Source organism: Mobula birostris, chromosome 18 (genome assembly GCF_030028105.1).
Source record: "Mobula birostris isolate sMobBir1 chromosome 18, sMobBir1.hap1, whole genome shotgun sequence".
Lineage (NCBI taxonomy): Eukaryota > Metazoa > Chordata > Chondrichthyes > Myliobatiformes > Myliobatidae > Mobula > Mobula birostris.
In genome coordinates, this window is record NC_092387.1 from 13,667,882 (window position 1) to 13,682,887 (window position 15,006).

General features: G+C 42.1%; 1 protein-coding gene across 3 annotated transcripts in view; it reads left to right on the plus strand.

The window, feature by feature from the left end:
* The first annotated feature begins 474 nt into the window (after nucleotides 1-474).
* usp3 (ubiquitin specific peptidase 3) overlaps nucleotides 475-15,006 on the plus strand; it is a 121,297-nt gene continuing 106,765 nt past the window's right edge. Inside the window, exon 1 of one of the 3 annotated variants that reach the window (XM_072282224.1) lies at nucleotides 475-911. In XM_072282224.1, coding sequence (XP_072138325.1) covers nucleotides 821-911 — 91 coding nt within the window. In that variant the 5' untranslated portion in view covers nucleotides 475-820. Of the gene's footprint in view, nucleotides 912-1,842; nucleotides 1,866-15,006 lie in introns of those variants that run through there. The other 2 variants (XM_072282221.1, XM_072282223.1) reach the window with 2 other exon arrangements.

Genomic DNA, 15,006 nt, shown 5'->3' on the forward strand with positions numbered 1-15,006 from the left:
ATCCTCTAACTTCTCACTGATTTTGCTCTATTATTTGCCCTCTCTTTTGCTTTTATGTTGGCTTGGACCTCCTGTCTCAGGCACGATTGTGCCTTCTTTAGGCTGTACCGATCCTGCGCCTTCCGAATTGCTCTTAGAAACTCCAGCCATTGCGGCTCTGCCCTCATCTCTGATCGCGTCCCCTTCTAATCTACTTTGGCCAGTTCCTCTCTCAAACCATTTCGCAGCCATACTTCCTCTGGTTCCGGGCCCAGGCCCCGAACTCTGGTACAATAATCGCCAGGCCGGGGGCCAAAGAGCCGGGCCTCAGGTTACTCACTCACTCCGCGGCTCTGACTACCAGCGCCCCAACACTGACTGGTATTGGTCGTCGTTAGGGCGGTCGTTATGATGTCACGCTGACGGCAACAAATGACCGTCACGGAGGATTGTGACGTCAAACGCCGGGACAAATCTCCTGGGAGACGGGGTGAGGGACAACAGTTGTCAAGGCGATGGGTGGGGTGGCGGTTAATTGAGGAACTAATGGGGGAAAGTCTCCGTTGGAGCCCAGCCAGGGCCTCTACTCTCGGCTCTAATAAAGTCCAGAACCACCCTAGCGCTTTCGCCTCTCCCCCAGGCAGCAGGCTGGCTCCGCGCTTCACTAGGCCCGAAAAGATGTCGGCCTGAGGCGGGGCCTGTCGAGAGGCTAGTTCCGCATCGTCCCCCGCCCCTTCCTGCGCTCGGCTCAGCCCCTTCCCTCCGCCTCCTCCCTCTCTCCTTCCTCCTCCGGAGCTCTGCACCGAGAGCGCCGCTTGCTGCCGGTTTCTAGCCCCTGAACATGGAGTGCCCCCACTTGGCGACCAGCGTCTGCATCGTGCCGGATTCCACCAAGTTCCCCAATGGGTCGCCGTCCTCCTGGTGTTGTGCCGGTGAGTGCCGCACGGTTCCGCTCTCCACAGGTCCTGGCCGTACTTTCCCTCTAGTCTTTGCATTGTATGTATATGTGTGTTTGAAAAGGGCAGCGCTGAGATTCGCTGCATCTCGCCCGGTGCCAAGCCATCAGGAAAGGCCGGGCCTCGGCAGGCTTGAGCCCGGCCCACTGTGCCAAATTAAAATATGGGAAAAAGCTGGTTTTGTTAGTGGATGGGCGGAGGGAAGGGGAAATAGAAGGTTCGCTCTTTTCAGTAGAGCCTCACCTTTGTGTAGGGTGGCTGGCGCCGGGGCTTAGACTCGAGGTCATGTTGGCGCATTCTCTCTTAATCCTACTCATAAGTCCAGTGCTTTCTCCGCTTCTCTTTAACATGATTTAATGAGTAAATGTAAGATTGCGGCTGTTCTGAAAAGTCTCTCACCAATTGAATTAGACTGCCTGGCGGCTGGATTTAGGCGAAGTTTTCGGTGCGGAGTTATTAAGCAGAGCCCAATATGCCTATACTGTATGTATGTGAAAAGTAACCCCTGTGGATTGACATTTTTGCCACGTACCATCCATAAAATCATGATATATAGCAGGCATTTCACTTGGGGGGGGGGACGCCGGGTTTCTTCTTACAAAAATGCGGTATTTTGTGAGAGAGTAAGTGGATTACTCTGTAACCTGAGCATTCGATGACTTTCTTTGTATAAAGGCGTTCGGAGTCAGACCAGCCTGACTTTCTTCTACTGGAATATTATTAGGCCTCGCATTGTTTCCATTGTCTGGGCTGCCCAGGCGCAACGTCTGAAAGAAACTTGCTTTAGTCGCGCCTAGTGAATTTGACTCTATACAGGCAGATTCCTCGTAGAATTCTCCGAACAAGAATCCCATACAATTATAAAGCCGATGTGGTGGAGGCACGATGGGATGGGCCATCTAATCAGCTTTGTCTGGCAGTAGCAAGACGGTGATGAATACAATAGGATTTTCAGTTTATTGATGTGAAGTTTTATTTTGCATAATTATTAGATTTAAAGGCGAGTACTTAAGTCGAGATTTTTAGAAACAGTTTTCAGTAAGATAATTTTCACAAATGCTAGTCTTTTGTGTGCGGAGGAATGCATGGAAGTTAAACACCTTGAAGTCTCGTATAGCTGTCTTTTTGTAAATCTGAATACAGTTGTGAGAATTTGTTTCTGTTTAGCGTTTCTAATCCTGACTTCAGAATATTAATTTCTTGTAATCTTTTTTCATTAAATAAGTTGGGTGCTGTGAAGAAACTTCTGAAAATTGTAATCACGGATACAATTTGTTTTTTTAACACTATACATTATTACTATTTAAAATGTTTAAGTTTTTCTTGTTTTTGAAACATTTTCATGCAAAAAAAATACCAGTTTGCAGTGTTTAAAATCCTTTTTGGTTTTTTGCTGATTATTTTGGATTCAAATGCACGCTCTAATGACACATTTGCCATCTAACTCTTAAATAAGGACTCTGATACAGTGTTGAAATAGAGAACAGTTGTGACTCACCTGTGATCTGATCAGGCCTATAATCTTTCTGGTTGTAGTATAATATTCCTTTAAATGGAAGGCTTGCCTGCCATGCAGTTCTAAATGTTATAAATTGGTATTATCTTCTGATATATTGTCACAATGATCATCAAAGCAGCCAAAGAACTGACATGTATAATTAACTGGCTCCTGTGTGACATTGTGAATGGGAGTAGAAAACTGGGCAACACTGTCCTCATTTATGCCAGTAGAACACTATTTTGAGATCATAATTGTAGCAGAGGCCATCATGCGAGTAATTAGTGTCAGCATGTTCACCTCCTGGCTAAGAGTCCATTTCAAGTGTTAAAATCAGGAGAGAAGATACTTGGGCCAGTTTGACTGTGGTTTATTTTAAAGAGTTTTCTTCATGTGTTATCCAGTCCCCTGTGACATCTACTTTCGGATCTGTTTCTGTTAGTATTCCAAGCTCTATTTTTTCAGTAAAGCTCAAATCTCTGCTTTTTTGTTTCTTCAGACAGTTATCTTCAATCTGAACCCTTATGTTGCTGGTCTTTATTGCAGAAACTGGTTTTATGCATGTACTATGTAAGAATTTTCAACACTCCTGGTAAGATGAGCACTGATAATCTTAAATTTGTCATTGACAAGACCCTACCTAACTTCAAAAAAAGTTGGTGCAGTCAAGAATTTTATGTCCAGGTGAAGGGTCTTCACCAGAAACATAGAAAACCTACAGCACAGTAAAGGCCCTTTGGCCCACAAAGCTGTGCCGAACATGTCCTTACCATAGAAATTACCTAGGGTTACCTATAGCCCTCTATTTTTCTGAGCTCCATGTACCTATCTAGGAGTCCCTTAAAAGACCCTATCATATCCACCTCCACCACCGTCATCAGCAGCCCATTTACGCACTCACCACTCTCTGTGTAAAAAGAAAACTTACCCCTGACCTCTCCTCTGTACCTACTTCCAAGCAATATATTTTCCTCCATAGATGGCAATTGACCTGTTAAGTTCCATTAGAGCTGGGGTCCACAGGCCCCTTGCAATGGTATTAGTCCATGGCATAAAAAAATGTTGGGAATTTTTAAGACCGTAAGACAGAGGGGCAGAGTTAAGACATTCAGTCCACATCATGGCTGATCCAGCATCCCATTCAACCCCATACATTTGCCTGCTCACCATATCCCTGGATGCCTTGACCAATCAGGAATCCATCAACTTGTGCTTTAAATATATCCACAGACTCGGGTTCCACTGCAGTCTCTGGCAGAGCATTCCACAGATTCACCACTCTTTGACTCAAAAAAAATTCCTCCTTCTGTTTTAAAAAGTCACCCCTCAATTTTGAGGTTGAGCCAGCTAGCTCTGGATACCCCCCACCAGAGGAAACGTCCTCTCCACATCCACTTTGTCTCGTCCTTCCAACACTCAGTAGGTTTTAGTGAGATCCCCACTCATTCTTCTATATTCCAGTGAGTACATGCACAAAGCTGCCAGATGCTCTTCATATTTAACCACTTCAGTCCAGGAGTTGTCCTTGTGAATCTCTTCTGGACTCTCTCCAGTGATGATACATCCTTTCTGAGATAAGGGGCCCAAAACTGTTGACAATACTCTAAGTGCAGCCTGACTACTGTCTTATAAAGCTTAAGCATTATCTCCTTGTTTTTATATTCTATTCTCCTTGAAGTACATGCTAACATTGCAGTTGCCTTCTTTACCACAGACTCAACCTGTAAAATAACCTTCTGAGAGTCTTGCACGAGGGCTCCAACGTCCCTCTGCACCTCTGATGTTTAAGCCTTCTCCCTATCTAGATAATAGTCCACACTATTGTTCCTTTTACCAAAATGCATTTTTATGCATTTCCCAATACTGTATTCCATCTGCCATTTTTTTGCCCATTTTTCCAATTTGTCTAAGTCCTGCTGCAATCGCATTGCTTCCTCGGCACTACCTACCCCTCCACTTATCTTGGTATCGTCTGCAAACTTTACCACAAAGCCATCACTTCCATTATCTAAATCAGTGACAAACAATGCGAAAAGTAGCGCTCCAAATAGTGACGAGTCACTGGCAGCCCCCTTTTATTCATACTTGCTGCCTCCTGCCTGTCAGCCATTCCTGTACCCATGCCAGTATATTTCCTGTAACGCCGTAGAATTTTATCTTGTTAAGCAGCCTCATGTGAGGCATCTTGTCAAACGCTTTCTGAAAATCTAAGTAAATGACATTCCTCGAAGAATTCTAACAGATTTGTCAGGGAAGATTTCCCTTTACAGAAATGACGCTGACTTTGACTTGTTTTATTATTAGTCTCAAAGCACCCTGAAACCTCATCCTTGATAATAGACTTCAGTATTTTCCCAATCACTGAGGTAAGGCTAACTGGCCTATAATTTCCTCTTTTTCTCTTCCTCCCTTCTTAGAGTGGAATGACACTTGCAATTTTCCAGTCCCCTGGGACCACGCTAGAATCAGGTGATTCTTGAAAGATCATGACCAATGCATCCGTTATCTCTTCAACCTCTCAGGACTCTGGATTGTAATCCATCTGGTCAACGGACTTATCCACCTTAAGACCTTTGTTTGCCAAACACTTTTTCCTTTGTAATAGCAATGGCACTCACTCCTGCTCTCTGACACTCACAGACCTCTGTCATACAGCTAGTGTCTTCCACAGTAAAGACTGAAGCAAAGTACTTATTAAGTTCATCTGCCATTTCTTTGTCCTCCATTACTACCTCACCAGCATCATTTTCCAGTGGTCCAATATCACCTCTCACCTCCCTTTTATTGTATAACTGAAAAAACTTTGTAGTGTCCTGATTTATATTGGCTAGTTTGCCCTCATATTTAATCTTTTCCCTTGTAGCTTTTTTAGTTGCCTTTTGTTGGATTTTAAATCTTCCCAGTCATACAACTTCCCGTTCACCTTTGCTACCTTATATGCCCTTTCCTTGACTTTTATGTAGTCCCATGTCAGCTGCATTTATTGAGTCCTACCACTTGAGAACTTCTGTGGGACATGTCTATCCTGTGCCTTGTGAACTATTCCTAGAAACTTTAGCCACCTCTGTTCTGCTGTCATTCCCGCCAGTGTCTCCCTTCAATCCACTTGGGCAAGCTCCTCTCTCATGTCTCTGTAATCCCCTTTATTCCTCTGTGATTTATGCTTCTCCCTCTCAGATTGCAGTATGAATTCAATCATATTATGATCACTGCCCCCTAAGGGTTCCTTTACAATAAGCTCCCCAATAAGATCAGGGTTATTGCACAACACCCAATCTAAGATGGCTTTTCTCCAACTAGGCTAAGCACAATTTGCTCTAAAAAGCCATCTCGTCGGCATTCAACAAACTCCCTCTCTAACGATCCGACACCAACCTGATTTTCCCAATCCTCTTGCATATTGAAGTCCCCCATTACAACTGTGACATTGCTCTTATTACATGCCCTTTCCAGCTCCCTTTGCAATCTCAACCCCACATCTTGGTTACTATTTGGAGGCCTATATATGATTCCCATAATGGTCTTTTTACCCTTGCAGTTCCTTAACTCCACCCACAAAGATTCAGCATTCTCTGACCCTATATTACCTCTTTCTAAAGATGCAATTCAATCTCTTACCAATAGAGCCACACTGGATCCCTTTGTGTATTCCCCAGCTTTCCAGCATCTTCAGTCTCTTGTAGCCAAGAGTTCTTCTGTAGCAGTTTACAAAGTAGGCCCATTTCAGTCAAGTAACAAATTGATTTGTATGGTACTTAGAATTTGAAATAATACAATCATTAAATCATGCCTGTAAATGTTTTACCTTATCAAGTAAAATGTTTCAATACGAGCCCCTTGGTGCACTGCAGTTCATTGCTCCATTCCTGGAAAGTGATTGGTTTGGTTCATGGGATATGAAATTGGATGGGCAGGCAGGCAATCTGGATGAATTGGAATCAGGTTTATTATCATTGAATTGTATATGTGAAATTAGATGTTTTGTGATGGCCAGTCTGTGCAAATAGACATTTAAAAAAAAATACTATGAATTGCAAAAAAGTGCAAAACAAGATGGTGTTCAGGGTTCATGGACTGCTCAGAAATCTTGATGGCAGAGGGAATGCTGGGCTTGTTGTAGTAGCGGCTAGATGTTGCAGAACGAGCAACATTGCAATTGTGATTCTTGGTTCTTGTGAATAATTTGTATTTACAGTAATGGCAAACTGATTCCTAAGCTGTTGGTGATATTGTTTATCTAAAAGCCAAACGGTGCAGAACTTGGAAATCTTAAAACCAGAAAGTGCTGTATGTCAGGCAGGGTTTATGGGGAAAGGCGCAGGCTTAATGTTTCAGGCCCTTGACTTTTTTAGTATCAGAACTTAAGATGTAACTCTATAGAGCAGATGGTATTTTTCTTGCATGTTATGCAAGCCCATGCTCCCCACATGCCTAAGCATTAATGTGGATTAAATTGCCTACTTTGGTACTTATTCCCTCCCATATAAACTAAGATCTAAATCTTTTTGATGGGTCCTTGCAAACCTGCAATTTCTGCCATCTAGAAAGACGAGGGCTGCAGGTGCTTAGTTACGCCACTATTGCCAAGTTCCTCCCAAATCAAGCATGATACTGAAATGATAGGTTGGAACTTGGAAACAGTGTCATGCCTTCATTGTCACATGTAAAAGATTTAAAGCCCCAGTATCTCCCACATATTTGAGGAAATAGCAGGCAGGGACAACAAAGGCAAATCAGTGCATGTTGTTTACTTATATCTTTAGAAGGCCTTTGACAAGGTGCTGCACATAAGGCTGCTGAACAAGATAAGAGCCTGTGGTATTAAAGGAAAGATACTAGCATGACTAGAAAATAGGCTGATAGGCAGAAGGCAAATAGCGGAATAAAGAAGGCCTTTTCTGCTTGCCTGCGGTGACTAGTGTTACTCAGAAATCAGTGTTGGATTCACTACTTTGTGTTTTATGTTAATGATTTGGAATTGATAGCAGTACAGCCAAATTTTCAGCCGATATGAAGATAGGTGGAGGCATAGTGTTGAGGCGGGGAGTCTACAGAAGGATCTAGACAGGTTGGAAGAATGGATATAGAAGTTATAGTTAGAATTAAGTGTAGGTAAGTCCATGGTCATGCACTTTGGAAAAAGGGTGAAAACTCAAAAATCAAAGTACAAGGGGACTTTGGGAGTCCTGTTGCAAGATCCCTAAAGGTTAACTTGCAGGTTGAGTTGGTAGTAAGTAAGGCAAATACAGTATTAGCATTCATTTCAATAGGGCTAGATATGACATCAAGATCTAATACGGGCTTTGTAAGGCATTGGTCAGACTGCATTTGGAGTATAGGGGGCAGTTTTGGGCCACATATCGAAGAAAGGATGTGCTGACGTTGGAGGGAGTCCCAAGGAGGTTTGCGACGATGATCCCAGAAATGGAAGAGTATAAGGAGCATTTAATGGCCCTGTACTTGTTGGAGTTTAGAAGAATTTGGTGCGGGGGGCATGGGGTGATGGTGGATCTCATTGAAACCTATTGAATATTGAAAGACCTAAATAGTGGATGTGGAGAGGATGCTTCCAGTAGTGGAAGAATCAAGGACACAGCTTGAGGTTAGGATGTCTGTTTAGAACAGAGATGAGGATACTGAAGTTGTGGAATACATTGCCACAGACAGCTGTGGCGGTCAAGTCATTGGTTAAATTTAAAGTGAAGGTTGTTGGGTTTGTGATTAGTGAGGGTGTTGAAGCTTACTGGAAGAAGTTAGGAGAATAGGGTTGAGAGGGAAAATAAATTGACCATGATCAAATGGCCTAATTTTGTCCCATATTTTGTGGTCTTGCTCAGTTGGGTGTGGATAGCTTCATATGGAATGTATTGAATGCCATCTACTGAAGGGCATTTGGGAATGGCTATAAGTGTTTGTCTTGCCAATAGTTTGCAAAATATGTAAATAAAATTAATATTACAATGTGAGTAGATTAATCTTGGTGTTACAAATACATCATGTGGTAGTAACAGTGCGACTGTTTTGAAATAAAAATCAAAGGTTATTATAAATATGGACCCAAGTGTGAAATACATCTATGTATTTTCAAAGATTTAAGTTTTTTTTTGTAGTTGAAGCATTTGGTTATCTGTAATCTACCTATGGTGAATAGTTGTTTTAATACATAAAGTTACTGAAAAATTTTACGCACTGAACTAGCAAAAGGGTGTTCACAAACCATTTTGTAAATGTACAATAATAAAATTGTGTATCATGTGCATTGCATAATGGCTTTAATAGAGAATGTTGCGAGTGGAAATACAACTTTTCAACAATAGTTTTGCAAAGGATGAAGCAATCATTTGCTCTATTTTGGAGACTTGTTTCCTGCTGGTGGTGGGTTTTGCAAGAGGAAGTGCAAAGTGTGAGATCTGGTTAGGAGTGTTCCTCTTTTAATTCACTGCAGGCCCTCAGTGATAGAATTGGTGGAATTAAATTGCGATATAAACTGTGGGTTTTCTTTTGCAGATGTTCATCAAGCAATTTGAGGAATTAATTGGGCATCAAAAATTGGAAGTCTGGTGAATTTAATACCAGAAAACAACATAGGAAAGGGAGGAAGTGCTTTTTGCAAGTTTTATTTTTCAAATATTTATTTCAGTATTTTTTAGAATAATATTGTTGTGGCAATCCTGTCTTGTAGCTTTTGTTTATGTCTGAGGAAGGGCGTGGAACTCTGCCTATTTTCAAAAAGAACCTCTCCTGAATCCTACAGATGAAATTAGAGTTAAATTGGCAATTACATTGTTTTTGTAGCTAAACAGTCCTTTCCCTCCACATTTTTCATTTTTGCCTAGTCATTTATATTACTAAATGTTACTTTTTCTGCATGCTACGGTTCTTGAGGAGATGTTTGTGCATAAATAGGCACTTGATAAGGGCCAGTAAAAAGTGAAGTTTAAGTAGTGAGGTTATTACGAGAGCAAGCCAGTGTTTGAGTGGGGACTTCAGACTTCGGCTCATAGAGGCGAAGGTTGTAGGTAGATCGTTTAATTTTTCTTTCTTATTGCACATTTAGAGCAGTGGGGATGCCAGGCAGAATAGTGGAATGCTTCTCTGCAGGATATGGGAAGGGAAGGAGACCTTCAGTGTCCCTGAAGACTACACCTATACGAAGTGCACTCAGCTGCCATGTTAAGGAATTGGAACTGGATGATCTCCAAATCATTTGGGAGGCTGAGGGTTTTTCCGACAGGACATAGAGGGAGGTTATTACGCCCAATGTGCACGAAACAGGTTGTTGGGTGACCATCAGGAAGAGGTAAAGGGGTAAGCAGCCAGTGCAGTGTATTCCTGAATAACAGCTATACTGCTTTGGATACGGCTGGGTGTGGGGGGGGGGGGGTGACTTGGCAAAGCAATGCCACAGCTGTCTGTTCTTCCCTCTCCCTCCCCCACCCCCACTTCCCTTCTGAACCATAGAGGCAGAGGCAGATTCAGGTCTGGCACTGAGTCTACCTCTAACTCTGAAGGGAAGGAGGGGAGAAGAGGTGATCAGGAGTATAGGGGATTCATTGCTTAGGGGAAGAGATAGGTGAGAACAAGATTTTTGGATGGTATGTTGCCTCCCAGGTGCAAGAGTCAGTGACATCTCAGATTGAGTCCACAGCATTCTTAAGTGGGAGGGTGAACAACCAGAGGTTGTGGTCCACCTTGGTACCAACGACGTGGATAAGAAGAGTGACAAGGTCCTGCAATGTGAGTTCATGGAGTTCGGTGTTAAGTTGAAGGACAAGATTTCCAGGGTTTTGATCTTAGGATTGCTACCCATGCCACGTGCTAGTAAGGCTAGAAATAGGCAGATCATACAATTTAGCATGCGGCTGTGGAGGTAATGCTGGAGGGAGGGCTTCATAATTATTGGCCTTTGGGCTCTCTTCCAGGGGAGGTGGGACCTATACAGAAGGGATGGTTTGCACCTGAATTGGATGGGGGCTAATATCCTTGTTGAAAGATTTGCTAGTGCTGTATGGAGTGGGGGTAGGGGAGTTGCATGGGCTGGGAACCAAAGAGCCAGACAGATAATGGAGTGATTGTGGGTAAAACTGTTCTTAAATCTACATACAAAGTCAGGAATCAAAACATGGAGCATGATGGGACTAAAGTTCTGGTTTGTGTATGCTTCAGTGCAAGTAATGGAGGAATCAAGAACCTATGAATCTCTGCCTTAAATGCACCCAGCAACCTGGCCTCCACAGCTGCCTGTGGTAACAAATTCACCACCCTTTGCCTAAAGAAATTTCTCCACATTTGTTTTAAATGGACACCCATCTATCCTGAGGCAGTGCCCTCTTGTCCTAGACTCCTCCACCATGGGAAAACATCCTTTCCACATCTACTCTGAAATCTTTTGAATGTTGAAAGGCCTAGACAATGAGATTCCCCCTTCATCCTTCTGAATTCCAGTGAGTACAGGTCCAAAGCCATCAAATGTTCCTCCTATGATAACCCTTTCATTCCTGGAATCATTCTTGTGAACCTCCTCTGAACCCTCTCCAATACTTCGATGTGCTGGCAAAACTTCACAGTACTCAAGGTGAGTGCTGTATAAAGCCTCAGCATCACATCCCTGCTCTTATATTCTTGACCTATTGAAATGAATGCTAACATAGTATTTACATTTCTCACCACCGACTCAATCTGCAAGTTAACCTTTTGGATGTTCTGCACAAGGACTTCCAAGTCACTTTGTATCTCAGACTTTTGGGTTTTCTCACCACGACATCAAAGATTATGGGAAGAAGGCCAGGAGTGGGCTGAGGAGGGGAAAGAAAGGATCAGCCATGATAAAGTGGCGGAACTGACTCAATGGGCCAAATGGCTTAATTCTGCTTCTGTCTTATAGAAAGGCAGATGAACTCGGGGCATGGATCAGCGCATAGAATGAATGCATTGTAGCCATTAGTGAGACTTAGTTGCAAGAGGGGCAGGACTGGCAGCACAATGTTCCAGGGTTATGTTGTTTTCAACATGATAGGTTGAGAGCGATTGAAGGGAGAGGGGTGGCATTACTAGTCAGAAAATGTAATGGAATTCTTTAGATAGGACAGACTAGAGAACTTGTCTACTGAGGCTATATGAGTGGAACTGAGGAATAAGAAAGGTACGACCATATTAATGAGATTATATTATAGACCGCCCAATAATCTGCAGGAATTAGGTAATTTTTAGGGAGATCAAGAGGAAATGAATAATTTTTATAGAGCTTACAGACTGAAGCAACAAGCATAAAGCTATGATAGAGGGTAATTTTAACTTTCCGCATATTGACTCGGGATCCCATACTCTAAAAGGGCTAGATGGGATAGACTTTGTTAAAGTTTCAGGAAAGTTTTCTTAATACATAGAGGTTCGAAGTAGAGAGAGTGTGATACTAAACTCTTAAGAAACAAGACAGGACAGGTGACAGAAATTTCTGTAGGGGAATACTTTGCATCCAGTGATCATAATGACATTAGTTTCAAGAAGAGTCAGAAAGGATCTGTGGATTAGGACAGGTTGCTTTCTGGCAAAGTTGCACTTGGTAAGTGGAAGGCATTCAAAAATGAAATTTGGAGAGTACAGAGTTTGTATGACCCTGTCAGAATAAAAGGTAAGGGTAACAGGTTTAGGGAACCTTGGATTTTTGAGATATTGAGTCCCTGGTTAAGAAAAAGGAGGAGCATAGGAGGTATAGGCAGCAAGAAGCTAATGAAGTACTTGAATATAATAAATTCAAGAGAACACTTAAGAAAATCAGGAAGACCTACAGAAAGCAAAAAAGTTCCTATGGCGGACAAGGTGAAGGAGAATCTCAAGGGCTTCTACAGATATGTTAAGAGCAAATGGATAGCGAGGGACAGAATTGGTCCTCTGGAAGATCGGAGTGGGCCGCAAGAGGTGGGGAGATCTTAAATGGATTTTTGCACCTGTATCATATTGGGAGACAGACACAATCTATTGAAGTGAGGCAAAGTAGCAGTGAGTTCATGGACAATATACAGATTAAAGTAGGGGGTGTTTGCTGTCTTGAGGTAAATTGGGGTGGATAGATCCCAGGGCCTGACAGGTTGTTCCCTGGGACTCTGTGGGAGGCTCGTGCAGAAAGTGCAGGGGTCCTTGCAGAGGTATTTAAAACTTAGCCATAAGTGAGGTGTTAGAGAGTAACTAGTGTTGTTCTATTTAAGAAAGGCTATCAGAATAAGCCAGGAAATTATAAGCCAGTGAGCCTGACATAAGTAGTGGTGGTAAGTTATTGGAATGTGTTCTAAGGGGCTGAATATATTGGGATTGGGAATAGTCACTGTGGCTTGGTGCATGGTAGATGGTATCTAACCAATCTTGGAGTTTTTCAAAGAAGTTATCAGGAAAGGTGAAGTGAAGCCAGTGGATGTTGTCGCCATGGCCTGTAACGAGGCCTTTGACAAGGTCCCACGTGGGAGGTTGGTCAATAAGATTCAGTCTCTTGGCATTCAAGATGAGGTACTAAATTGGATTAGACATTGGCTTCACAGGAGAAGCCAGAAAGTAGAAATAGAAGGTTTCTTCTCTGACTGGAAGCCTGTGACGAGTGGTGTGTTGCAGGGCATTGTACTCAGGCCATTATTTTGTCATCTATATCAATCACCTGAATGATATTGTGGTAAACCGGATCAGCAAATTTGCACGTGACACCATGAATGGGAGAGTAGTGGACGGCAAGGAAGACAATCAAAGCTTGAAGTGGGTTCTTGACCAGCTAGAAAAATGTGCTGAAAAATGACACATGAAATTTAGTGTAAACGAGTGTGAGGTGGAAAACCCTGCATAGGACTGGCACAGTGAGCTGTAGGGCACTGAGGAGTGTGGTGGAGTGGAGGGATCTTGGGGAGTACAGATCCATAATTCCTTGAAAGTGACATCACTGGTAGATGTGGTCATAAAGGAAGCTTTTGGCACATTTTCCTTGATGGTTCAAAGTATTGAGTACAAGCAGTTGGGATGTTGAAGTTGTACAAGATGTTGGCGAGCCTGATTTGGAGTATCATGTGTAGTTTTGGTTGCCTAAGATGTCAATAATGTTGAAAGATTGCAGCGAAAAGTTACAAAGTTGTTGGGGCTTGAGGACCTGAGTTATAGGGAAAGGTTGAACAAGTTAGGACTTTAGAAGAATGAGGGGAGATTGATGAAAGTGTACAAAATTGAGTATAGATTGGGTAAATGTAAGCAGGCTGTTTTTTCTCCCCACTGTAGTTGGGTGAGACTACAACTGGAGGTCAAGGGCAAAATGTTTAAGGGGAACAAGAGGGGGAATTTCTTCACTCAGGGTGGTGATTATTGGATGAGCTTCCAGTGGAAGTGGTGGATGTGGGTTCGATGACAGCATTTAAGAGAAATTTGGATTACCGATGGGATGGGTACAGAGTGCTATGGTTCAGGTGCAGATCAGTGGGACTAGACGATTAATAGTCTGGGTCAGACTTGTTGGCCTGAAGTGCCTGTTTTTGTGCTATAATGTTCTGACTGAATGAAATTGTTTTGAGGTGTTATTTTTTTTTCTGTGGGTTCTGAATAAATTATGGTTCCAGAGGGTTTTAATGCAATGTATGAGTTAATTGTCAAGTTGGTGAGATTTGTCATTTTTAAATGAGGCAAATGGGAATAGATTTCAGGAAGTTTGCTTTACATCTGATTAACTATGTCTGATATGAGGGCCATGTGGAAATAAAACTGGAAAAATCAGCGGAAATGGATGGTTGTAATCCTGTTATGAAAACTAATTTTGCCAAAAGTTGCAGTTGTGTTGCACATGGAGTTAGGAAACTAGGCCTGTTCTAATGTACCAACTGTTACAATTGTATGTGCAAATTAATTTTTGAAGTTGCAGTTGACATGGGCACAGTGGAATCCTAAATAGTTCATCATATTTCTGTAACTAACAACTGAATTAAAATTCATGATGTTGATTTGACTGTGTATAAAGATTTAAAGCAAGACAGTTACTGGGCATTGCTTAGTTTAAAATCTGAAACATGCATTTGTGAAAATTTGTTATCCTAGTGATTGAAATAAGATTAGCTTTCACTGGTTGGTTTGAATTTGAGCTGAAGTTCAGGGGCTGCTTGAGCTTATTTATTCACTTTATTCCATTCATCTTTTGTTCCATGGAACGAACTTCTGCCATCCAGAATTCAATTTTAAACTGGTTAGTTGAAAATGTGAGTTGGTCAAATAGTCTGATTCATTTGGAGTTTAAAAAGTTGCTGATAAATAATTAATGGCCATTACACCTCAATACTTAATCGTCACCTAAGGGCTTGCTGCTAAAAGTTTATCTATTATACAGTAGAACCACTGAAGCATTAATTACCTGTACATGTTGTTCCCTGAAAACTATGCTATAAATTTTTAAAGATCCTCTAGGTCAGCATTAGTTTTAAAAAAAAGTTGACGTTCAAGGTTGATGACCTGTCATCGGAGCTTGATAAGTTAGAAATGTACACAGAAGTAACTACAGATCCTAGATTCTGGAACTACAGAATGTTTTTGGTTGAGACTAGTACTGATGAATCTCTT